Here is a 26550-nt window from a genome sequence, read left to right as displayed (position 1 = left end):
GGAGGCTGGATCATCATAGGTCACCTGCCAAATCATCTGCTTCAGGGTTTTATTAAACCGTTCAGTCAGGCCATTTGTCTTAATTCTAAAACTTTCACACAGCTGCCTCATGACAAGAGACATAAAGTGTGCACCCTGATCAGCATGTTGTGAAGGATACCAATACATGTGAACATATCCGAGAGTGCTTTTGCAATAGTTTGGGCATCGGCCCGCCACAGCACGGCTACTTTTGGGGATGTTGTGGTGTAATCGATTAACACAAGCATATGCTGAAAGCCACTTTTACTCCTGGGAAGTGGGCCAACAATATCTAATCACACCCTCTCAAAGGGGCCATTTAAAATAAGAATCGGTACAAGGGGTGCCCTGACGGGTCTGTGAGCGGAAACTATTTGACAGTCAGGACAGGCCTTACAAAATTGCTCCACATCCCAGGCCCATATTCACCCAATAAAAGCATTCTGAAATATTCTTTTCGCACCAAGGTGACCCCCTAAAACATGACTGTGAGCAGTTTTTAAAACCTTCTCCCTATGCTCACTTGGTACTACCAACTGCTCAATATGTCCGTCACCCACATCACCCATGCAATCAGAAATCAACTGATACAAAAAAACATCCTTAAGTAAAAAATGCGGAGTTTTAAAATTCAGATCCTCTCTCTCCAGATAATAAGAGTCATTTGCAATGTGGGGTTGTCTGAATGCAAAATCCAACTTGTTATCGGCTCGTTGTGGACGAGCAAACTCCGTCTGGATGGCAGTCTCTGCTTCCTCCATGTTTGATGCAGAATCACACTCACCTCCCACTGCTACTTCATTGTCATCCAGGTCCATATGGAGTATCTTGTCTGGGGAGGCTGTTGGTGCACGTGACGGCATAGAAAAGTTTGCCAGCTGTCCCGGGTCTTCACTCGAAGATTCGTCCCCTACCTTACTGGACAACTCCGGTTCAATTTCAAACCTGGTTCCTTGACTGACATTGTCTGCGGCGAGACCCTCTCTATCCACTGTGGGGGAAAGCACTCTGCAGGTGGCCAAGACCCATGGGTAGAGGGCATTCCTTTTTCCTACTAGGAGTGGCCAAGGTGAGGTGTCTGATATGGCCGTCCAAACCTTAAAGGTCTTCCCTTTAAATTTGAGAGGAAGGAATATAGTCTCGTATGTTTTAATGTCCTCATGGACGCAGCGGATGTTCACTTTGTCTGTGGTCTTTTAAGGAGTCTGCTGGAGAAAGTAATGGCAGACTACGTAGAGGTTGTTACCAGAGTCCAACAGTGCAGAGAATTCCTGTCCGGCCAATGTAACAGAGACCTTAAAATTGTGAAAGAGATATATTACTCACTCTTAAAACTAAAACACTGAATACTCACATTGTTCATTACGTATTGTCATGCAGAATTGCACAGATACACAGGAGACTGTAGAGACAGGAACTTTATTCAAACACGTCAAACAAACATGTCTCTTTCAGAAGTAAAATGAGCTCAGTATGCAGTTAGATCTCGATTAAAGAATAGACAAACATCATAGGGGAGCACAACGGGAGCGGGACCCCCAACAGAAGCAGAGGATGTCTGGGGGAGGAGAAAGAAACTAAGCAATCAGCCAACAAGGACAGGTGCTGATCAGGCTTTTAAGTATGCGTACCGTCGCAGAAGAAATATCACTTGACAGAGCAGCCGTATGTAAGCCCAGCAAGTAAGAGAGCAATGTGAAGGTAGTCTATGTGCATTTTTAAAGAGGGGTTTTATGAGGAGCGTCCGTGTCTTCTAGAGAGGTGTTCAGCCCCCCTGCCTTGTCATGCTTGGGTCACAGAATTGCACAGAAACACAGGAGATTGTAGAGACAGGAACTTTATTCAAACACTTCAAACAAACATGTCTCTTTCAGAAGTAAAATGAGATTAGTATGCAGTTAGTTCTCGTTTAAAAGAATAGGCAAACATCGTAGAGCAGCACAATGGGAGCGAGACCCACAACAGGAACAGAGGATGTCTGGGGGAGAGAGAAACAAAGCAATCAGCCCAAAAGGACAGGTGCTGTTCAGTCTTTTAAGTATGTGTACTGTCGCGCGAGAAACATATCACGTGACAGAGGAGCCGCAAGTAAGCCCAGCAAGTAAGGGAGCAATGCGAAGGTAGTCTATCAGTGTTTTTAAGAGGTTTTTTTTTTTTAGGAGCGTCTGTGTCTGCAAGGGGTGTGTTCAGGCCCCCTGCTCACACCCCCTCCGTCAGCTTTATTCACATTTCCGTGAATTAAGCGACACTCCAAACGAGGTTCAAACAGGCGTGACAGAACATCAGCATTAACGTGCTCAGAGCCAGGTGGATGCCTGACAGTAAAAACCATCAGGTTGTAAGGTCGATGCCTGACAGTAAAACTATAAGGTTGCAAGCTCAAAAAGCATCTCTTGAGATGAGTTTGTATCTTTCTGACAGTATAAACATTGAAGTGGAGCGTGATCAGTCACTAATGTGAAATTTCGACCCCATAAGTAATAAAGCGCTTCCACAGCCCATTTAATGGCCAAACATTCTTTCTCAATAGTCAAATAATTGCATTCCCTTGGAAGTAATTTTGTACTCAAAAAAGTGATAGGGTGCTCTTCCCCATCAAAAACCTGAGACAGGACGGTGCCTAAACCAAATGCACTTGCGTCCGTCTGTAGAAAAAAATCCTTAAAGAAATCGGGATTCCGCAAAATCAGAAAAGTAGACAAAGCAGTTTTCAAATCACAAAAGGAACGTTCACAAACTTCTGTCCATAAAACAGGGCAGTTCATTCTACCTCTAGTAAGATCAGAAAGAGGAGCAGCCCTATTTGCAATGTCAGGGATGAATCTTCAATAATAACCGGCAAGCCCCAGAAAAGCACAAACTTGTTTCTGCATTTCTGAACATGGGTAAGCAAGCATTTCCCTGTTTTCTAAATTGCCAATTGAATAACCCAGATAATGAGTCTCAGACATATCCAACTTACACTTCTTAGGGTTAGCTGTCAAGCCAGCCTGTCTCAAGCTTTCAAAGACAGCCTGAAGATATTCTAAATTCATTTGGCAGTCATTGCTGAAAATCACAACATCATCGAGGTATACCCCGGAATATTCGGAATGAGGACGCAAGATCTGATAACATCATATGCTGGAAAATTAGAGGCGCGTGATGAAGACCAAATGGGAGTCTAGTAAATTCATAAAGTCTGTCAGGAGTCACAAATGCTGTTTTCTCACAACTGCTAGCCTCAAGAGGCACCTGCCAGTAACCTTTCGTGAGATCTAGCGTGGAGATACAGGTCGCCTGACCCAGTTTTTCCAACAGCTCATCAACACGGGGCATTGGATAAGCATCAAATTTAGACACCTTATTCATGCGCCTGAAATCGATACAGAAGCGAACCGAACCGTCTTGTTTTGGGACTAATACGACCAGACTGCACCAGTCACTTTTACTTTCACAAATTACACCTAATGCCAGCATCTGTTTGACTTCCTCACACACAATATTCCGTCGCGCTTTCCGGGATCTGAAACAGGCGCATCTGTACCCTAACACCGGGTTCAGTAGTGATTTTATGTTCTGCAAGGTTAGTCACGGATGGCAAGTCTGAAAAAACAGCAGTGTTCCATTCAATTAAAGATAACAACTCTGTCTTTTGCGAGTCAGTCAAATCATCACCAATGGCAACATCGGTCTGAGAGACAGCAGCCAAGGAAGTGTAAACCCCCTGCCGGTAATGCCACTCCTTCAAGAGATTAACATGTAAAATCTGGAATGGTTTGCGCCGGCCCGGTATTCTAACCTTGTAATTCACCGGCCCCATATGCTCATCAATAATGTCAGGGCCCTGCCATTTCGATAGGAATTTGTGTGGGTCAGATGGAATCAGTATCAAAACACAATCACCAGGTTTGAATTCACGGAGCCTTCTCCGACAGCCACCAGTTCCTCTCCTTCGCTCATGATAACAGGGGGCTCTAGGGCTGGTGCTCCAAACTCTGCTAAGAGCCTAGGGAATAGGGCGTTCCCCCTGCCAATCTACAAGGGCCATGGACAGGAATCCGAAATGGCAGTCCAAACTTTAAAGTTCCGACCCTTATATTTTAATAGAAGCAGCACAGACTCATAGTCCTTAACATCCCCATGTACACAGCGTATGTTCACAATCTCAGGGCTACATGTGGACATACTGCCGAGGCAGTCACGTCTGACAATACAAAGGTCACTACCTGAATCCAACAAGGCAGGGATCTAGCGGCCCGCTAACATCATGGAGATCATTAAGCGGTCCTTTTTCAGTGAAGTGGAAGGAACATGGGAGCAACACACCTCGGCTAAGCCGACCTCCAAGAACCAAGCAGGGAAGAGGCGACATTCTCTGGTGAGGTGTCCAACCTGATCAAACCGGAAACATCTGTGCTCGGCACCACTACGGAAATATGCACGTCACCGTCTATGACCAGGAGCCTCTCCAGATGTGGTCACATCAGCAACAATGGGAGCCCGGGATTGTCTTTCTGAGGAAACTGGATGTTCAGGGCCCTGAGCCCGCTGTTCACTGCAACGATCTCAAGCAGGTTGTTAGTGTGCCCCTGGTGAAGTAAATGCACCACCCTGTCTCCAAGCACCCTGGGAGCCTTCCAATCGTTTGTCGAAGGAGGAGAACGAGTCAACATCATGACAAAAAAACTAATTGTGGAGAACTTCAGGAATCCCCGCCAGTACCACATCACTGGCTACTTTCTCCACAATCCACTCGATCAAGTGCCCCTCAAACCAGCTGTGAACGAGATGAATTAAATCTTGCAACTGAGCACGAACAGGGCGATCCAGATCCAGTTTCCATTGGCAAACCATAGAGCCCTTAGCCAGACCCAGAACATTTACATCATCTTGATGATCCATCTGTGCAACCATTTCTGGTACCACTTGTCACGCCTGGGTCACAGAATTGCACAGAAACACAGGAGATTGTACAGACAGGAACTTTATTCAAACACTTCAAACAAACATGTCTCTTTCAGAAGTAAAACGAGCTCAGTATGCAGTTAGATCTTGATTAAAGAATAGACAAACATCATAGGGGAGCACAATGGGAGCGTGACCCCCAACAGGAGCAGAGGATGTCTGGGGGAGGAGAGAAAACATTGTGGCACTGATGCAACATTATATTCATTCGCATACCTTCATCGATTATATCATGGAGTAATGAAATGTCTCTAAATGGGGTGTTCAAGTGTCTAAGGTTCTAATGTTTCTTTTGTGTTCAGCAATTCTATGTCTGATGAACTGTTTGGTTTTAACAGTGTAAAATAGTGGGCAATGACATACCACGAAGTGCATGTGTGTACTGTATAATATTAACAAAAAGAGCAGCTTACTACTGAAAACGGCAAATATAGGAGTGAGTGGGGATCAAACCGGAATTCTTGATTACACTTGGTTTGCGTCTGTACTTGTGCTGTTACTTAGAGAGTCAGATGGGGGGAGGGGTGATGTTAGAGCACATGAGCTTATTCAGTGCAGGAGGAACAACGCACATGTTGATCTTTTTTTTTTCTTTCAGTACATGTGAATTCCCTGTTTATTTATATATCTCTGCCTGTCTGTCTCTCTATTACGCAGTGCTCTGTCTGTCTGTGTGTTATGGATCTTAAAAATAAGTTATAAGGACAGTTGTTCATGTTAATTGCAGTCTCAATTGTTAAAAAATATTTTAAAAGGAGCATCCCACATGAAAATATAACGATCTCATTAACTGACAGTGCATACCAATTTATAAATTTTATGTCCGTTTGAGGTTAAAAAAGAAAAAAAAAAGCAACACTTTATCCCCAGTGGGGAATCGAACTCAGGTCTGTGAGGCACAGCAAAGTTGCTGCGCTCTAAGAGGCAAATCTTAGCGCGCTACGCCACAGAAACTGGTTTATCATCCTTGAAGCTTTTGTGAAAGTGTTTATTTGATCTTTGGAACTCAGGCTTTACACATACTATAGTTTATGCCTACTACATTTTGTAACATTTATTACTAAAATATGAAAAAGTTTCTGTTTTAACAATGTGTTTACACAGATTACTGTAGAAACGGAACACACATGAAATGCGTGTGTTCCAAATAATCTATTATTTCCACTCCAAAACTCCACTTCACTCCCAGATAATCAATCAAGGCATGAGCTGGGAAAAGTTCGCGCACGTTCTATGTCAGTGGGGAGATGGAATAGCCGGCTGCTGGCAGCTTGTTTTTTATCAGTACATTTAGAGGACAAGAGACGCTGGTGGAGAGGTGTGAACTGATTTAAGAAGCGATTTAAGGTAGGCCGGATCTACGAGTTTTTTCGTAGGCTCTGGTAATTCTAGTGTTAAAGAGGTGGTTTGTTACACCATTTCTTTATTTTAAAACTAACGTCATTAGATCTTGGGGAAGAGAGCTGTGGGTTTGCGTGAACGTGACTGAGAGAATAAAACTGAAAAGAGAAAAAAAAAAAAAAACTTACAAGTTCCATAAATCTGAACTGGCTCAAATCAGATTCAAATCAAAAGTATGTTTTTATCATATAATAGTAATAAAAATACCAGCTCAGTACTCAGAATCATAATTGGTGGACCTGGGAAAGGAACTCGCAACTTCTTGATTAGAACAGACAGCGGTTGTTACCGCTGCACTAACCAAGTGACATATCTACCTTGTACCCTAACCCAACTTTTTTTTCCTTCGGTTATATTCTTGAACAAAAACACACTTGTTTTGTTATTCTTGTACCTTTCTTGAAACTGTTTGTTTGATATTTGGACTTCAGTCTTCACACTTTTATACACTTCATTTCTACATTTTGTCAATTATTACTAAAAACAAGAAAAACATTTCTGGTTTAGGTATGTGCTCAACATTCCTGCCTCGAATTTCCTGTCATCCTACATTTACATAGATTGTTGAAGACATGGAACACAATGGAAATGTATGCATTCCAAATGATATTATTTACCCTCTACAATTCCAGGCAGGCACCTCACACCCAGAAAAACACACCTGAGCTCTGAGAAACGTCTTTGCAACTTGAGCTGTGTCGATGGGGGATGGGATAGCAGGCTGCTTGTACAGTATCTCACAAAAGTGAGTGCACCCCTCACATTTTTGTAAATATTTTATTATATCTTTTCATGGGACAACACTGAAGATATGACACTTTGATACAATGTAAAGAAGTCAATGTACAGCTTGTATAACAGTGTAAATTTGCAGTCCCCTCAAAATAACTCAACACACAGCCATTAATGTCTAAACCGCTGGCAACAAAAGTGAGTACACCCCCTAAGTGAAAAATGTCCAAATTGTGCTCAATTAGCCATTTTCCCTCCCCCGGTGTCATGTGACTCGTTAGTGTTATAAGGTCTCAGGTGTGAATGGGGAGCAGGTGTGTTAAATTTGGTGTTATCGCTCTCACACTCTCATACTGGTCACTGGAAGTTCAACATGGCACCTCATGGCAAAGGACTCTCTGAGGATCTGAAAACAAGAATTGTTGCTCTACATAAAGATGGCCTAGACTATAAGAAGATTGCCAACACCCTGAAACTGAGCTGCAGCAGTGGCCAAGACCATACAGCGGTTTAACAGGACAGGTTCCACTCAGAACACGCCTCGCCATGGTCGACCAAAGAAGATGAGTGCACGTACTCAGCGTCATATCCAGAAGTTGTCTTTTGAAAATAGACGTATAAGTGCTGCCAGCACTGCTGCAGAGGTTGAAGGGGTGGGGGGTCAGCCTGTCAGTGGTCAGACCATACGCCCGCCACACACTGCATCAAATTGGTCTGCATGGCTGTCATCCCAGAAGGAAGCCTTTTCTAAAGATGATGCACAAAAAAGCCTGCAAACAGGTTGCTGAAGACAAGCAGACTAAGGACATGGATTACTGGAATCATGTCCTGTGGTCTGATGAGACCAAGATAAACTTATTTGGTTCAGATGGTGTCAAGCGTGTGTAGCGGCAACCAGGTGAGGAGTACAAAGACAAGTGTTCCTTGCCTACAGTCAAGCATGGTGGTGGGAGTGTCATGGTTTGGGACTGCATGAGTGCTGCCGGCACTGGGGAGCTACAGTTCATTGAGGGAACCATGAATGCCAACATGTACTGTGACATACCGAAGCAGAACATGATCCCCTCCCTTCGGAAACTGAACATGATAACAACCCCAAACACACCTCCAAGACAACCACTTCCTTGCTAAAGAAACTGAGGGTAAAGGTGCTGGACTGGCCAAGCACGTCTCCAGACCTAAACCCTACTGAGCATCTGTGGGGAAGGAGGAGGAGCGCAAGGTCTCTAACATCCACCAGCTCAGTGATGTCGTCATGGAGGAGTGGCAACCTGTGAAGCTCGTGTGAACTCCATGCCCAAGACAGTTAAGGCAGTGCTGGAAAATAATGGTGGCTGGCCACACAAAATATTGACACTTTGGGCACAATTTGGACAATTTTCACTTAGGGGTGTACTCACTTTTGTTGCCAGCGGTTTAGACATTCATGGCTGTGTGTTGAGTTATTTTGAGTGGGCAGCAAATTTACACTGTTATACAAGCTGCACACTGACTACTTTACATTGGATCAAAGTGTCATATCTTCAGTGCTGTCCCATGAAAAGATAGAATAAAATATTTACAAAAATGTGAGGGGTGTACTGTAAGACACTAATGGAGAGGTTTGAAGGAATTTAAGTTGGCCGGGGATTATGAGCTTTTTTGTAGGCTTCAGGGATTCTATTGTTAAGCGAATGGGAGGGATGCTTACCAGGCCACTTCCCTCTCCCCACTGGGTAAATCTGACTAGAACCTTGTTTATCGACAGCCGCAATAGAAGCCTCTAGTTCAAAGACAACCCATAACTACCTGCTCCTTCAGGAAATGTTCTCCTAAAGATGAAAATGCCCTTGAGGACTGTTTTGAGTCTACTGACTGGAGTGTTCAGCAGGAACCACATGGAGAGGATACAGAGGGGATTATGATCTGTGTGACAGACTATCTGAACTTCTGTATGGATACTTCTGTTCCTCTTAAAACTGTACGGTGTTTTGCTAATAATAACCACCAGATTACCAGTATTGTTAAGGGCCTTCTTAACAAGAAGAAGAGTGCATTCATAAACAAGGACCAGGCAGAGCTGAGAAATGAACAGAAGGATCTTAAGGTTAGACTAAGAGAGGCTAAGGAGTCCTATAAGAAAAGGGTAGAGTACAAGTTGCAGCAAAATAACATCATGGATGTGTGGGATGGTATGAATATCATCACAGGCTATAAGAAAAGTAACAGTTGTTTACCAGAGGACTATGAGAAGAGAGCAAATAATTTCAAGTTCTTCTAAAACCAGTTCAACTGCCCTGCTCCTGCCAGGAACACATCTGACAACACCCCTTCTCTCACAGCTGTTCACCCACTTATCCCCCAAGCTGCCAGCATAGATCATGCAGCCCTTTCCCCCAAACCAGCATAATAGCAGATCAGAAGGTGCTAACAGCCCCTCTGCTTCTCTTCATCTTCATTCTGAGCCTGCGACTGGGGAAGGTCCTGACACTGTGGAAGACCTCATGTCTTAACCTGGTTCCCAGGAAAGTAAGATCCAGTGAACTCAATGACTTCAGGCCTGTGGCCTTAACATCCCGTATCATGAAGACCCTGGAGCAGTGGCTACTTCATCTCCTCAGACCACAGGTGAATCACACACTAGCCTCCATGCAGTTTGCCCATTGACAGAAGGGGGGTGTGGATGATGCCATTCTTTACCTCCTCAGCTGGCCCAACTCACATCTGGACAAAGGATGTAGTGCTGTATGACCAAAACTCTATATCACGGTATTTTTCTAAATTATCCCGGTTTCATGGTATTCAACGCTATTTTTTTTCCCCATGTATGAGTGGATGTTAACCACATTTTCCACTGCAATTACTGGCTAAGAATAACCTATTCCACTGTCAAGAGTATTGTACATTGTACAAAAAAAAACATTTTAATGTGCACACAAGTATTAATACAGTTTTGCATTGCCCCATAAAGTGATAGTTTTCAAGGGGGGTGGCACTAATGGAGAAGGTATCACATTGCATGACAGATGCAGTCAAAATATAGAACCTTTTTATTGAACAAATTTTGCAAAAACAAACTATAATTTTGACAACATATTTTCAACCATACAAAGAGGCATTTAGACATAGTAAAATATCCAGAAGTGCTTGTCAAAAATTGTATTGCACCGAATATGTCTTAGAAAAGGAATAAATAGTAAATATTTTTTGTAAACCAACTACACTTTCTGTTAATGTTAACAATCTCTGTCCACTGACACGTTAAAGTGACTTTTTAAACAACTTTATCATCATTAAACTGCATAATATTTAAACTAATAAATAATAACAATAAAATAAATAATAGTATTATTACTGATAGTTGCACTATTACTTCAAGACTTCAAGCCCAGGTGCATTACACAGTATTCACCAAGTTAAAATAAAATACAACAAGTGCAACTTGGTGATGACATCTTTACCAGCTGAACCATCACTTAGGCAAACTGCATTAATATGGACCTTGCTTCAAGCTAAGCTATACTGGGAAGAAAAAAACAAACTATATGTCGAGAACAAAGTCAACATTTCCACTTTATTCTCATAGTTTACTTCATAATTAATGTAGAATGTCGTAAACTAAACTTCTTCCTAAAATCAATGTTTAATCAATTACTTAATTTACCCCGTCATAAATTAATGCAGCACATTAAATGCTTTGTGTTACGTTCCCCGACCCAGTGGTTAATCACTACGCTTCTTAAGCGATCACCATACAGAATCCATTCACTTCATGATATTCCTGCTTTCTGAAAATTTAGAATGCTAAGATAAATACTTGATATCATTTTCATGATGAAATGCATTAAAGCAGGTATTACACATGCACGGTAGTGCTGCTCCCTCGCAGTAAGGGGTCCCCAGGTGTATGTTCAGTGTAGAGAACTTTATGGCAGGTGTGACGAGGCTCCAAAAAACTGGATGTATGAATAGCTATCGCATAGGTTTAACTTAAATATTGTGTAAATGTTGGGTTCACTGACTTCACTTCCTGTCTTCCCCTTTAAAAGCCTTCACCTTTTCCTTATTCCCTCAGTTCTGTTTTGGACTCGGTTTTGTGCACATCAGTGCTGTATAGCATTTTGCGACTTTGCAGCCCGGATACCAAATATACGGGTGGCTGCCCCAAACCTTGCTATGACTCTGTGTGGAGTTTCTGACAATATTTATTTTTCATTATGTAAATTTACAAATAATATAACTAGTATCAAAGCTGACTTTGTCAGTCACAGATTAACCTGTTATAAAAGCCGCTAAATAAAGTGAAAATAGATGGATACAGCTAAAAGCATATATCAGTGCATCAATTTGAAGATTTTTTTTTATTAATTAAAAGTTTTCAAATTATTATTTCTAAATATAGTATTTTCATTTCCAGCATTTTTTAAAATAATGAAATTCGAGTGCCTTAGGCAGCAAAAGTGAAGGTGTCACTTGGGGACATAGGTAGTCAATTTGTTGTGAAGGAAAGTCAAGGAAAGATGATAAATCTGAGCAGGCCACGGGTTCAGCTTCTATTTCTTTAAAGTCCTGCTGAAAAAATGCAGATTGTGGCTGTAATTGCATTTTTGAAAGGAATTTAAACATGCAAAAATGATCTAACTAATGCATAGTACATAGCAGGACAATTGCTCTTCTACAACAGTACTTGTTTCATTTCCAAATTAAAATGTTTATATTTGTGAACAAAAGGAATAGGGAGTCAAAACAGCAAATTATCCTTTTTAATTTACACTAAAAAAAAAACCAAGATTTTTATAAATACACAAATACACAAAAATAACCTAGCAAATATAGTTATCATACCTATATAAGTACGGATCATTTTACCAAGCCATGTAAAGAACAGTTTATGCAAATAACCAACCATGAACACAATACTAAAAGCACAACATTCACTTCAGCTGCAAGAATCATGCAGAAGTGTGAAATGTTTCATCTTAATATTTAACATATAAAAATAAAATCCCGGTATTGCCTGGATAGGCTCTGGCCCCACATCAATCCTGGATTCCGTAAACACCAATATGTGTAGCCTATATGATCAAAATTTAAGTAAACTAATTTGGATATATATACATTTTTTTTGTTCTTTTATTTCGCCTTATACAATTTCTTGTATTAGGAATTTGTTAGTTTTCGCATACCCCTTGGGGACAGAGCACAGGGTCAGCCATTGTACAGTGCCCCTGGAGCAATTGAAGGTTGCTCAAGGGCCCAGCAGAGTAGGATCTCTTTTTGGCAGTGACGGGGATTCGAACCGGCAACCTTCGGGATACCAGCGCAGATCCTTGGCCTCAGAGCCACCACTCTGCCCCAAAATTTTTATTTAAATTGTCATTTGGATGTCACACAACTATTTAAAAAATAAAAAAGAAAGAAACATAACCATTTACATAATATACAAAAATAAATCAAAAACAATCTCTCTATTATAAAAAAAAATCCTGGAAAGCAAAAGCAAGGCTACGATACGTGATCTTCTCGGAAGACATTTAAAAGACCCGCGAGTCAAAAGAGACTTGCCACAGAGCTCTTGCGGGAACCGTAAACATGAGACTTGGTGCCAAGAGATTGTCCCAGGGCCGTCTCGCGGGGACGTGGAACATGAGATTCTTGCAAGGCACACACTACTTAGAAAAGATATCATATAAGAGCTCACCCATCAAAAAACACTCAGTCGTGTAGTACCACGGTTTTCAAAGTTTTTTGAACAAGTACCACTCCGCGAGGACCAGTAAACTGAAGAACCACTGTCAATGAATCGTTAATTTACGTCCGTGTTGTTTTGAAGAAAATGTCACTATAATCATGACGTTAAAGTGATATTAAACTAATTAAGGAAATGGGTGTCCACGCTAATAAAAGCTGGCTTGGAGTCTTCCACTCATTTACAGTAGTATACTTATACTATATATGATTATATGCAACATATTGGCATTCTAGCAACATCGATTCATGGAAAATAAAGGACCACACGAGTACCACTTGGCATGACTTGAAGTACCACCAGTGGTACGCGTACCACAGTTTGAAAACTGTGGGTGTAGTACACACAGATCATGTGCTCTCAGCACATAAAAAGTGTTTAAGGACAATACGGAGATTAGAGACTCAAAGGCGTTGGAGAGAAAAAAAGGCAGATAACAGATTATGAAAGCAGTGGAATTCGAAAGGCTCAAACAAACGATGGCGCGATATACATGCAGAGAAAGGTACAGAATATGAAAGCAGTAAAATTTGAAAGTATTGTAGTGTCCCAGCCAGGTTGAGGGCTTTTTGGTTTTAAGTGACTGTTAGGTCCGATTGAGGGAGGGCGGAGTATAGCACGGAAGACTGATAGCGAGGTATTGATTGATGCAGTAAGGGGGGGCATTGGAGAGGGTGCTAGAAAGTTGTGTTTGGGGTTAGGAAGTCAGCGACGTTCAAGCAAGGAAAGCAAACAACTGTTTATTTTTTTTATTAGTGGTGCACAACAAAACACAAGGTTTATCCACTGAATTCTATTAATCACAGTGAAAATTGTTGTAGCCTAGAACACGCTTCCAATTGGCACATAAAATAGCTCCCCCTACCATGGGTTTAATTTCAAACCTTGTGAACAAAATTCAATCACAAGTGCAATACCTGTATTGTGAAATATTATAATTGTAAGAGTGGGACTTAAACTTGTCCATCCATCCATTCTCTAAACTTGCTTTATCCTGAGCAGAGTCGTGGGGAAGCTAGAGCCTACCCTGATTTAGAAATCATATTGTTTCAAGCACCATAAACAGCAATGGGTTTGAGGTTAGTTTATATTCAAAGGAAATTTCTTACCTAACCTGATATCAGGAAATCGTGACACTTCTGCTTACCTAGACCACACTTTCCACAAAGTTTTTTTTTTTCTGAAACCAAATGATTTATAGCAAAATATCCATATATCTTTATGCTCTATTTTGAGACTAGAAGGTCTGCCTGTGAGCTCCCACAAAAACAAACTTTTCAGAACTACAGTATGTTTGATACTTGCAGTTTTATGAATTAAATGTGCGTTGTTTGGTCAGCATAAGTGCTGATTTGAATGGGATGGTTTGTTATGCAACGGTAAACAGTGATCTTTACATTTTAAATTAATTAATCTAAGGGTTGCTACATTTACTTCAAAGAAGTGGCTAAACAAGTTACATGTGGTATTAAAAAATACAAAACAAAAACAAAAAAACACAAATATATTGGTTTGGTATCGTTCTCATAATTACTAGTTACTTTCACAAATGTCACCCAATTAACTTTTGTTCAAACATAAGACATTTTTGGTAACAGTATTCATAAAATTAGGCTGGTATTGTACAATTAATTTGATCAACAAATAAAATGTATTATTATTATCATCATACTAAATTTATGAAAAGTCGGCTTGGAAGTCTTCATATTTTTTCAACATATAAAAGTACATCAATACTTTTCAGACAAAGAAAGGAAAAGATAGCTTTAAACATAAATAATTTACACTGATTTTTGCTTAATCTGAAGCAAATGGTGATATACTGACACATAGTGACCAATATTAGTTTATGCAATCTATAAAGGTTAAAAGAAAATAAATATTGTTAATGTTGAATAAAATATTTACCAATACCATTAGTCATTTTAGTTTTTTAGCCCACTTTTATACATTGCAGGGTTTTAGGGAACTGGTATCTATTACAGTAGCATTTAGTGCAAGAAAACTAACACAGGATGGGATACCAGTACAATGAAGTACATATTCATGAACATATCCGCACTCGCAAATGGCCAGCTAAAAATTTCCCATTAAACTAATAAGTTAATCTTTTCAACACTGGAAGAACCCATAGAAAACTGGTGTGGGAAACGGAGACTAAGCAGAATACTATACACATACGTTGAACAGGCTGGGAACTAATTCATGGATTTCTTTTAAATACAAAACAGTGATTATACCATAAAGAATGTTTTAAACATGACAAGTAAAATTCCCTTGGATAGTAACATTTTTCAACAAAAAGGCGCACATACAAATTAATTCTTCTGTCAAAAACCTTGTTTTAAGTCGGAATGCACTAATTGACAGTAAATAAACAATAATAAAATCCTGAACAGTTAAATAAAATATAAAAAGATGAAGGATTTCCTTCAGATAAAAAAAATAATTATATCAAACCTTTGGGTAACGTATCAACTTCTCTCTCATCTTGGACTCCCTTGTTGCTTTTGTCAAGAGTGGTGCTTCTTCAAGCAGCTGCCTGATTTTTTAAGGGAAAAAAGAGATATTTTTTCAGATATTTTTTCAAACATTAAAGTAATATATTTTTCAGAGTTTATAACTATTGTCTGTCTGTTTTATATTCAGTTCCATATGACTAAAGTAATGTTATCATCACAAAATGTGAAAGATTAATATATAAAATGTTGCAACCACATACAGTGGGGGGAAATAAGTATTTGATCCCCTGCTGAATTTGTAAATTTGCTCACTTACATAGAAATGAACAGTCTCTAATTTTTATGGTAGTTTGATTTTAATGGAGAGAGACAGGATATCAACCAAAAATCCAGAAAAACACATTACATAAAAGTTATAAATTGATGTACATATCATTAAGATAAATAAGTATTTGACCCCTACAACCCAGCCAGAATTATGGCTCCCACAGATTGGCTGTGTGCCCAAGTGGCACACAGATTAAAATCAATCAACCAGTCAATCAATTGCAGATATTCCTAATCTCAACTCGTTATGTACATAAAGCACACCTGTCCACAGAATCAATTTCTTCCATTCCAACCTCTCCACTAACATGGGCAAGACCAAAGAGCTGTCAAATGACGTCAGGGACAAGATTGTAGACCTGCACAAGGCTAGAATGGGCTACAAGACCTTCAGCAAGAAGCTTGGTGAGAAGGTGACAACTATTCTATTCTATTCTATACTATTGGTGCGATTATTTGGAAATGTAAGAAATATAAAATGACCATCAATCGCCATCAGTCTGGAGCTCCACGCAAGATCTTGCCTCATGGGGTGAGGATGATGTCAATGTCAATTTATTTATATAGCACATTTAAAACAACATAGGAATGCTGTGGCCAAAGTGCTTTGCAATAATAGAATAAAAGAAAAACAAACAAACAACATAAATAACATAAATAGAAATAAAAATATATGAAAATAAAATTAATAATAAATAGAAGTGATGTTATATAATCACAATGAGGAAACCATCAGTATTACTGAAGGTCACGGAATGCAAGTGAATAGAAATGAGTCTTGTAGACAACTCCTTTATATAATGAGGTAAAGAGTTCCACAGGCGAGGGGCAACAGCTGCAAGAGCCCTGTTCCCCCTTGGTTTTACACTTGGTACGAGGGACAAATGACCAGAAGATCTAAGCACTTTGGATGGCTGGTGTAAAACACACAATTCAGATAAATAGGCAGGAGCAAGCCCATGTAAAGATTTAAAAACTAGTAACAAGATTTTAAAATCAATTTGAAAACTGACAGGCAGCCAGTGTAAAGAAGCTAAAATAGGAGAAACAGAGTCATACTTTCTTGCCCCAACCAGAAAGCGAGCGGCAGCATTTTGGACCATCTGTAACCTGTGTATCAGGGATTTGCTAATCCCAGAATACAGCGAGTTGCAGTAATCAAGACGAGAAAAAATAAAAGCATAAGTAGCTTTCTCAAGATCCCTAGAAGATAAAAAAGGCTTGATCTTACCTAATAGACGAAGCTGGAAGAAGCAACTCTTGACTACGGAATTTACTTGTTTCTCAAAAGAGAGGTTACTGTCAAAGATTACACCAGGATTGCAGACTTGAGGTTTGCAAAAGACGCAGAAAGAGCCAAGAAGTCCAAGACCAATTTGGGCTTTAGCTGATGGAACCACTATAAGCACCTCCGTTTTATTTTGATTCAGATCAAGAAAATTATTAGCCATCCAGGATCTTAGTTCAGAAAGACAGTTGTGTAGTTGATTTATTGCAGAGTTGCAGACAGGAAAATAAACCTGTGTATCATCAGCATAGCAGTGAAAAGCAATGTTAAATTTCCTAAAAATAGCTCCAATAGGATGAAGGTATATAGAGAATAAAATAGGACCCAAAATGGATCCCTGAGGAACACCATATTTAAGAGGAGCAGTAGACGAAAAAGAGGAATTTAAAGTCACTGAAAAGTGTCTACCAGTTAAATATGACCTGAACCAGTTAAAAGCAGCCCCTTTAAGCCCCACAAGATGTTCAAACCGCATTTGCAATATCTCATGATCATGAGAAAGGTGAGGGATCAGCCCAAAACTACATGGGAGTAGATGGTTAATGATCCGACGGCACTGATCATTTCTTTGTAAGTAAGCAAACTTAAAAATTCAGCAGGGGATTAAATACTTATTTCCCCCCCACTGTACAATTCTTTTCCAGTATGTCAAAGGACTGTTCAATGTTTATAGCCATGCAAGTATCTCTAAATACCTCTGCTGCAAATGACAGTTCCAGACAGATACAAGTGCACATGCCATTAATAGTTAAAATAATTAAACTGACAGGTGATCTCATAATTTGTCTTATTGTTACTGAAGCTTTTGAACACCACTGAATATTTTTTTTTAATTTATACATATCAGTTCATACCATAAATTAACAGAAGGAACATTTCAAACAGAAAACAAAGCAGAAATCCTTAAGCTAGAAATTGCTAGTCATTTATCTGTCTAGTACTTTAGACATCTGCTTGGCAGCGTCTGAAATTTAAAAAGCAGACAACTGACTAATGATAAAACAATACTGTTACACAGATTCAAAGGGCAGGAACATGGATTTCAGTACTATTTAATCCAAGTTGTAAGGCTGTGCTTTTCAGTTGGACTTTAAAAAGTGTGGCTTCATTCTCCGTGCAGACAGATAACCACCAGAAATATCGCAGCAACAACATGTTTAACAAGCATTGCTTTGGCAAAATACCCCATAATGTCTTACCACTTGAAAACAGTTACAAAACATTCACACTGCATTACAGCCATTAACTCAATTTATAGAATAAAACTGGTAAGCCTTGTTTTATCTTTTTGGTTTGCTTCACCTAAAATCTTCAACACAAAAACATTTTTATACACAGTGAAAAAGGGAAACAGAAAAACAAATAGACCAATAAAATCAAAACAACATTCCTATCAACCGCTTTCCTTACAGAAAAAAGTACATCCACCCATCTCTAATAGCTTAGATGGGTTAATTAAAAAAACAACACTAAAAGCTGTTAAGGGAACTGTTCAATGTGGGTGACCACAGTTTAGAGGTTGACCAGAAACGAGCCATAAAAAACAAAATGAACCACTACTACTGGCAGTGATAGGGTTTATAAGTAAACCCAAAGGGTGTGGGAATTTATCCAGTTAGGTCTAACCAAACGACAAAAAACACTAATTAAAAAGAGCTACATGAATATTTTAAGCCTAAAGAAATCCGCTGCATGTTGATTCTTTAACCTCCAGTTAATTTACTGCATATTGTACATGAAGCAAAAAGAAATTCATTTCTGGAAAATGTTTTTCCCATCAAACAATTGTTTCTTAATAAAGTACAAGGCACCTCATTCTTTCTTTTATATAAAGATATATAAAATCACACTGTTCTAGAACTAAAAGAAGACATTTTATCGTTGTTCTTTGTACTTGTAATAGTTCAGTTATATTAAAACAAAATAATGAATAAAATACTGCTAAGTAATACAACTTTAATAAGTATTGTTAAATACATTGACTTAAATTATTTCATATTTTTATTGACTTCAGAAGCTGTGCAAGGCTAGTTCAGTGGAATATACATCTTCCTATCATAGACATTTTTGATTTGCATTTTTCGGACAGCTGTGCCTTTGTTATCTACATGCTAAATGTACATCACAATCTCTCTCTATATATTTTATATTATATATTATATTTTATATATATATATATATATATATATATATATATATATATATATATATATATATATATATATATACTGTATATTTATATATATATATATGCACAAACACACACATAAATAATATATAGAAATGCAAAGTTGACTCAATTATTCATTCACTCACTTATCAACAAAAACACTATTTCCTGTTAACACTAGAATCTCTGAAGCCTACAAAAAAAACTCGTAATCCCTGACCACTGTAAATTCCCTCGCACCTCCTCATCAGTATCTTTTGTTTTGCAAATATGTCGATCAGCACTGGTCAGTAGGGACATTGGATAGCAAGCTGCTTGCTGCCTGTGTTGATCTGACACATTTGCAAAACAAGAGACAATAATGGAGAGGTGCAAAGGAATTTAAGGTGGACCAGGATTGCGACTTTTTTTTTCCAAAAGCTGGTATCAATTCCCAAGTCAAAATTTTTGTACTGATCCAAGAACAAATATAATGTGATCCTAAAACTATTTGTTTTTATAGAGAGAGAGAATAAAAGGGTGGAGGAAAAATTAATTCAAAACATTTTTCTGGCACTTAATTATTTTCACAATATCAGATATCTGATCTTAAACTAAAAAATAAAAAGAATAAAAATTAAACAAAAACACATTAGCAAGTTTAGTTTTCACCAGTTTGCACACTCTGGACATTTTAGTCAAGCTACCAATAAACTTTACCTGTAGGTCAAAGATCCTGCCATCTCAGTAATTGTACAAGGTTTGTATGTTTTTTTTTCCCCAAGCATATGTGATGCATCAATTACAACATTCAGTTTAGGTATGTTCTATAGAACAGTGTGCCAAAAACAGTTTTATTTTAAAAAAAATATTACAGACAGACAGACAGACAGACAGACAGACAGACAGACAGACAGACAGACAGACAGACAGATAGACAGATAGATAGATAGATAGATAGATAGATAGATAGATAGATAGATAGATAGATAGATAGATAGATAGACACTTTATTAATCCCAAGGGGAAATTCACTTACTCCAGCAGCACCTTACTGATACAAAAAAAAATATTACATTAAAGATTGATAATAAAGTAATAAAATCTCTTGTTGTTGTTAATAAAATGCAGACACCTGGGAAAAAAAACTAATTTTTTCAGTTGTGATTTTCTGTCAATAAGGGAAACGTTTACTTGACCAGCACATTTCAACTTCAGTCTTTTGAATCATGCTTTCATATGCAAGGAGTGCAAAGAAAGCCAGAAGCTTGTCCCAACTGACATCTGGCCACATATGTAAAGTGTAATTTGGTTACAGCATGTGCTGCTGTATTAGTTGCTGTGCACAAATGTTGGGCTCATTCACAATTACAGCTAATATGTCATCACTTGAGAACAGACTGAAATTGTTGTAAGGGATCATCTGAATCTGATATATTCATCTTGTTCACTTAAGATTCGGTGAAAAGCAATTCTGAGAGTTGCCCAGCACTCATTTTACAACATGCACATTCAGAAGTAGCACAATATTTTACTTGCATCCTCTTCCTATGCTCACTAACCCTAGAATTAGACTCTATCATACTGTGATTGTCAATTTTTGAAGAAATATCACTAACATCTGTCAATTATTACTTTTTATTATTTGATTATATTAACTTTTTCTTTATTCTTTTACTCTTAGCAAGCATTTTAATTAAAGCCTTTGACCTCTGCTCAGCTCTTAGCTGTGCTGGTATGCAAAAGGTTGAAACTAATAAACAAACTGGTTGAGACAAGGCAGGAGCAGAGAATTGAAAAAATCCACACTCCGGGATTCCATTTATTATTAACTTGCAAGGACATGTGAACTGCTCCCTAATCACATATTCCTGTAACTATGTATTTAAGAAGAGTAATCAACAGAAGTAACTCAATAATTCCCTTCATTGTATTGCATGACTTCATATGCACTAATAAAGGCACTCTTCCCCCATCCTGAAATGGCTGAGTGGCCTTATCTTCCACATATCACATAATAAAACACTTTCTTCTTCACACCATTGATGTTCCACTTGCCCTGTCACCACACACACTGTGTTAATACCCACCTTCCATTACTAGTTGCTGTTCACTGGATACCCATAAAGTCAGAGAGGATGGTTTGCATGTGGCTACCAGTAGATGAGTTATCTCAGGGATAGCGGTAAATGGGTTAAAGAAGTCTCAATCTGTCAGTGTAGTAGCTGGAATATTGTTTTTTGAAAAACAAAAATATTTATTCATTCGATTTATTTCAGAGTGCTGAAGCCCATATTGGCCTGTGCATAAATCTCTTTGTTAGCACAACTGAAAATATTGTTTGTAATTTATTATTACTTTCAGTTTGCCTTTTTAGTTACATGTAATGTTAATTTTAGTTTATTTCTGTTTAGTTCCTTATTTAATTTCAGTTTATTAAAATGTTTTTTTTATTAACAGAGATTCTTTATTTGTCTTTCCTATAGATGTACTGTACGTAAGAGATCTTAATCTATCCAGTCAAGTATATGAAATATAGTACAGGTTACCCATATACAATATGACAAAACAAGTGCAAGACAGTACCAATACAGAAGAGAACACTTACATGCTGTACATTACTAGGTACCATGTATTTGGATGTTTAGTTATTGTACAGTTTACTTATTCTATGACAAACATTATTGAGAAGGCAGACTGCTGAGAGGTACTAGCTTTGATGCTAGCATACGTATGGCCTGACTTTAGTTTGAAAACAGACTGTAACCAGGGTGATAAGGGACGCAGAGAATTTCTCTAGTCCTGTTTCTGCAGTGGTTAGTTTATATGGAATCTGTTGTGGGAAGAACAGAGGCAGTGATATGCTGTGCCTGTTTCACTGCACTCTGTAGTGATCTCTTTCCTAAACTGTGCTGTTCCCATTACAAAACTGATCTGTCCTGTCAGTATACTCTCAGTAGTGCTGTGGTAGAGGTTCCTCAGCATTTGTTTCCACATTTCACATTTCCTCAAGCATCTGAAGAAGTGAAGGTGCTTTTGTGGTTTTTAATGACAGCAGTGTTTTTTTGTGTGAACAGTTTAATTTCTCTGAGATCTGGAGACTGAAAACTTGAAAATATCCACACATTCTGCTGCTGCTACATCAAATACAGACCGGAGAGTTCATCTGTCCCCTCCTGAAATCCAGAATCACTTCTTTAGTAAGTTTATGTTGAAGGTGACAGCAATTAGCCAGATTGTTAACTTAATGACTGTATGCAGTCTTATTGTTGTTCAAAATGTGTCCAGTGACTGTGGTGTTGTCAGCAAATTTACCTATGTGATTAGTGTCAAATCTGGCTGTAAAGTTGTAAATGAAAAGGAAGTACAGATCTGTGCTCAGATAGCGGCCTTGTGAAGATCTAGTGTTCACCATTAGTGGTAACAATGTTTTGTTGCCAGTCCTAAGTAACTGAACTGTACCTGCTAAAAAGTCCAATACTCAAGAACAGATGGAATTGGGCAGGCACCGTTCTTCTGAGCTTTGCAACCAGCCTGGTAGGGATAATGGTATTAAAACCTGAGATGTTTTCAATAAATAGCATCCCAACTTCCATGTTGTGACTATCTAAGCGATGAAGGGCATTGTGGAGGGTCTGTGATAAAGCATCATCTACAGATTTGTTTGGTTGGTAAGCAAACTGCAGAGGATTGAGAATGGCAAGAATAATGCTGTTGATGTATACCAGCACAAGCTTTTCTAGACATTTCAAAGCCACAGAGGTAAGAGTAACCGGATAGTAATCATTCAGATATGTAACTCAGGGCCTTTGGGCACAGGAACAAATGGTGGTCTGCTTTTTGTTTCCATTTTAGCTTTTGTTTATTATAACAATCTTATAATAGATTATCTTTGGTTATTTCCATCAAAATTCCAGCATTCAGTACCCACAGATTCAGATAGCTGTAAGATAAGAGGGCTTTACATAAAGTGGTTTTTCATATAGAATAAAACAGCAAATAAAATAAAAAGGTTCAGCATAGTCCCAGCATCCATACTTTAGAACTACATTAACCAGGTGTGGGGGCTTTTGGGGTTAGAAAGTATGCGCTGATACAGAGCATTGCCGCACCCACCACATGACAAACCAATTCAGGATCCCAGATTAGGACCTGAGTGCAGCCATGCAACGGGTGACACCTCAGTACCAAACTAATTCAGATGGAAAGGAACCAGTGTGAGGTTTTTTTTTTTTATGGTGGCTGGAATGCCAATTCTGCCACCAACCCCAGGTTTTCCCTGCAGGTTAAGATTTTTACCTTAACAAACTCTTAAAAAATTATGAAAAAGTTCTGAATAGATCCTCAGGAAAACAATTTGATTTTTTTTTTCTAACCTGATAAAGCACAGAACATCAATTTACCATACATAGTCTATGAGCTATGGAATTTCTCCATTTGAGCAAAGTGAGTCGTTGGACAAGCAGTGTAGTATAAGACATAGCATTAAAAATACACAGATATGTTTGCCCATAAATGATTTTAGCAAATAACATTCCCAAAATACTTCACCAAATGACTCATGACATCTTTTAAGGGTTGAATCTTGTTTTGGACACATTTTAGCTGAGATCATTTACATGTGACACATAAATATTTTTCATCAAATTATGGTGTTTTTGTATATTTTGAAGAATTAATTTTATGAGTAGCGGAATTTCACTGCTTTTCTGAAATTTTAACTGAAAAATCCCTTTCTCAGTGTTCCCTATTATCATCAAGGGGTAAATGCCTTAAACGTCATTGATACTGTATACTTGATGATACCATCTTTATCCTCTAGGTCCGGGGTACTCAATAGGCGGACTCCGGTCCGCATCCGGACCCAAATACGGTTAAATCTGGACCGACGCCAAAACAAACATGCAAATTTAATCATAATCCAAATGAGTTCTCAATGAAGTGCGCAATTGTGATTCTGTGCGATATATCTTTGAGGTTTCTACTCGGTTTGGTTGCTTCATCTATGTCCAATCACAGCAGTTGTAACAGTATCGTTCCCACTACTCCCCGCCTCCCCCCCAATACTCGCTCGCTCGCTCGCTCATTCACGGCAGCCAGATTTATGTACCGGTCACGTGCTCTGGGTCAGGCCGGTGAACAGGCAGTCTCATCACTCGCAGGCAGTGCAAATTTCGATAACTGAATTTTTTTTTGCTGACTGAAAGTGAAGATGGCTGGCTCAAGACTGTACATTGATAAGAAAAGAAAAGTTGATTTTGAAAACCGCGAATTTAAGAGTGCGTGGACAGAAAAATATGCGTTCGTGCTCCCCGTGGGAAGCAGAAAACCAATGTGTTTAATCTGCAACGAGACGGTAGCAATAATCAAAAGTGGTAATGTGAAACGCCATTATGAAACCAAGCATGCACATTTCGAACAAAATTACCCTCAGAACTCAGAGGTAAGGACCATAAAAATAAACCAGCTGAAATCATCATATGAAGCTACAAGCAGTGTAATAGTTAGATCAGCCACACAACAGGAGCGGGCAACAGAAGCCTCACTTAGAGTAGCATGGGTCCTGGGAAAAAACAAGAAACCCTTCTCTGATGCTGAAGTAGTCAAAGAGTGTATGAGTGAAGTGGTGACTGCTCTGTTTGAAGGGACTCAAAAGGATGAAATAATCCAGAAAATAAACCAAATACCCTGTTCTGATTCCACTGCTGCAAGACGAGCTGAAATACTCGCTGATGATTTGCTTGAACAACTTAGTTCTGCTATAAAAAAAGCCAAATTCATTTCATTGGCTGTGGATGAATCCACAGATATCATGGACAATGCACAACTCATGGTCTTTGTCAGATTTTTTGATGAAGAAAAGGGAGAATTTCATGAAGATGTTTTGGGTCTCACAAACCTCCATGGACACACAAGGGGGAATGATATCTATGAAGCAGTGACACAGATGCTTAGAGACAGAGCAATAGACCTGAAGCATGTTGTTTCCATTGCTACTGATGGCGCACCATGTATGATTGGGAAAGAGAGGGGATTAGTGTCACGCTTGAGAACTCACCACCCTGACCTCATGGCATACCACTGCATAATTCACCAGATGGTTTTGTGTGCCAGCCTTGGAGAAAGGTACTCAGAAGTCATGACAACAGTCATGAAACTAGTCAATTATCTGAGAGCATCCTCTGCTTTGCAACATTTCTAATAGAGGTGAATGCAACATTTGATGATTTGCTCCTTCACAACAATGTCCGGTGGCTTAGTAAAGGCAAGGTACTGGAGCGTTTTTGGGCACTGCGTAAAGAGCTGGAGACATTTCTGTTGGATCAGAAGAGTGCGAAAGCCAAACCGTTTGTGGATTTCATGAAGAATAACGAGAAAATGGAAATTGTTGCTTTTCTAACGGACATTACTTCCCATCTTAATGACCTTAATATGAAGCTCCAAGGCAAAAACAGCACAGTGTGTGACCTCATGTTAGCTGTCCGTGCTTTCCAGGGGAAGCTGGAGGTGTTCAAATGTGACTTACAGCAGGACCTGCTTCACTTCCCAAGACTTTTGGATCAGACTGCAGGAAAACATCACCATCACAATTATGCTGAATTCCTGGACAAGCTGATTAAAAATTTCCAAACTCGCTTTGAAGATTTCCCTTTGGGAAAACAAGTCTTGCTGTGCATCGAAAATCCATTTCTTGTCAAAAATATTGCAGAATTCTCAAATGAAGCCACAAAAGTCTTCCAATGGGCCAGTGCTGCTTCTCTGCAAACAGAGTTAACTGAGCTACAAGAAAACCTAGCACTGCAGGAATCTCACTGTGACCTTGTCACCTTCTGGACAAAGATGGTTACTGCGGCAGGTGTTCCTCTCCTGCAGAAGATGGCCCTTCAAATTCTTACAATGTTTCCCTCAACGTACTGCTGTGAATCTGCCTTTTCCACTATGAACATTGTGAAAAACACATACCGCAACACCCTCACCAATGAACATTTACATCAGTGCCTCCGCCTTGCCCTCACACCTTTTATGCCCAAGTTCAAACAACTGGTGGCACAAAGAAGGTGTCACCTTTCACACTAAAAGGCCTACCATGTCATTTTTTTGTGTATAGTTCTAAAGTTTGGGGATTGCCTTTTTTTGGAGTTCTCTATTTGGAATTTGACCGTCACTTTTCCGGACCTCAGACTGAATGGAAATTTAGTAAGTGGACCTTTCAAATTTATAGTTGAGTAGCCCTGCTCTAGGTTGCCTTTTGACAAAGTTTCTAATTAAAATATAGACAAACATTACATTTTTAGAATAAGAGTTCAATGGACAAAAATATTAAAATAAAGATCTGTAAATGTTATTATACCTTGCTACTTCTACAGACTGAATACTGTATATATTAAAGAAAGATAAAATATGTCATTACTGCATGTTCTAGCAGCACATAAATGCTTCTCTGCCTTAAAATGTGTCCCTACATTGATTCTATATTTTGAAAAAATGGTGAACC

At 38.9% G+C, this 26550-nt stretch overlaps 1 protein-coding gene across 1 annotated transcript in view; it reads right to left on the bottom strand.

The window, feature by feature from the left end:
- Window positions 1–26550, bottom strand: part of LOC114664900 (tether containing UBX domain for GLUT4) — a 233585-nt gene that overhangs the window by 119315 nt on the left and 87720 nt on the right. The window contains exon 3 of the mRNA XM_028819213.2: window positions 15290–15371. Within this exon, the coding sequence (XP_028675046.2) occupies window positions 15290–15371 (82 nt within the window). The remainder of the gene's footprint in view (window positions 1–15289; window positions 15372–26550) is intronic.

The sequence above is a fragment of the Erpetoichthys calabaricus genome, chromosome 14 (assembly GCF_900747795.2).
Source record: "Erpetoichthys calabaricus chromosome 14, fErpCal1.3, whole genome shotgun sequence".
In the NCBI taxonomy this organism is placed as follows: domain Eukaryota; kingdom Metazoa; phylum Chordata; class Cladistia; order Polypteriformes; family Polypteridae; genus Erpetoichthys; species Erpetoichthys calabaricus.
The sequence above is the reverse complement of the archived record's forward strand: the minus strand, read 5'-3'. Positions and strand labels throughout refer to the sequence as shown.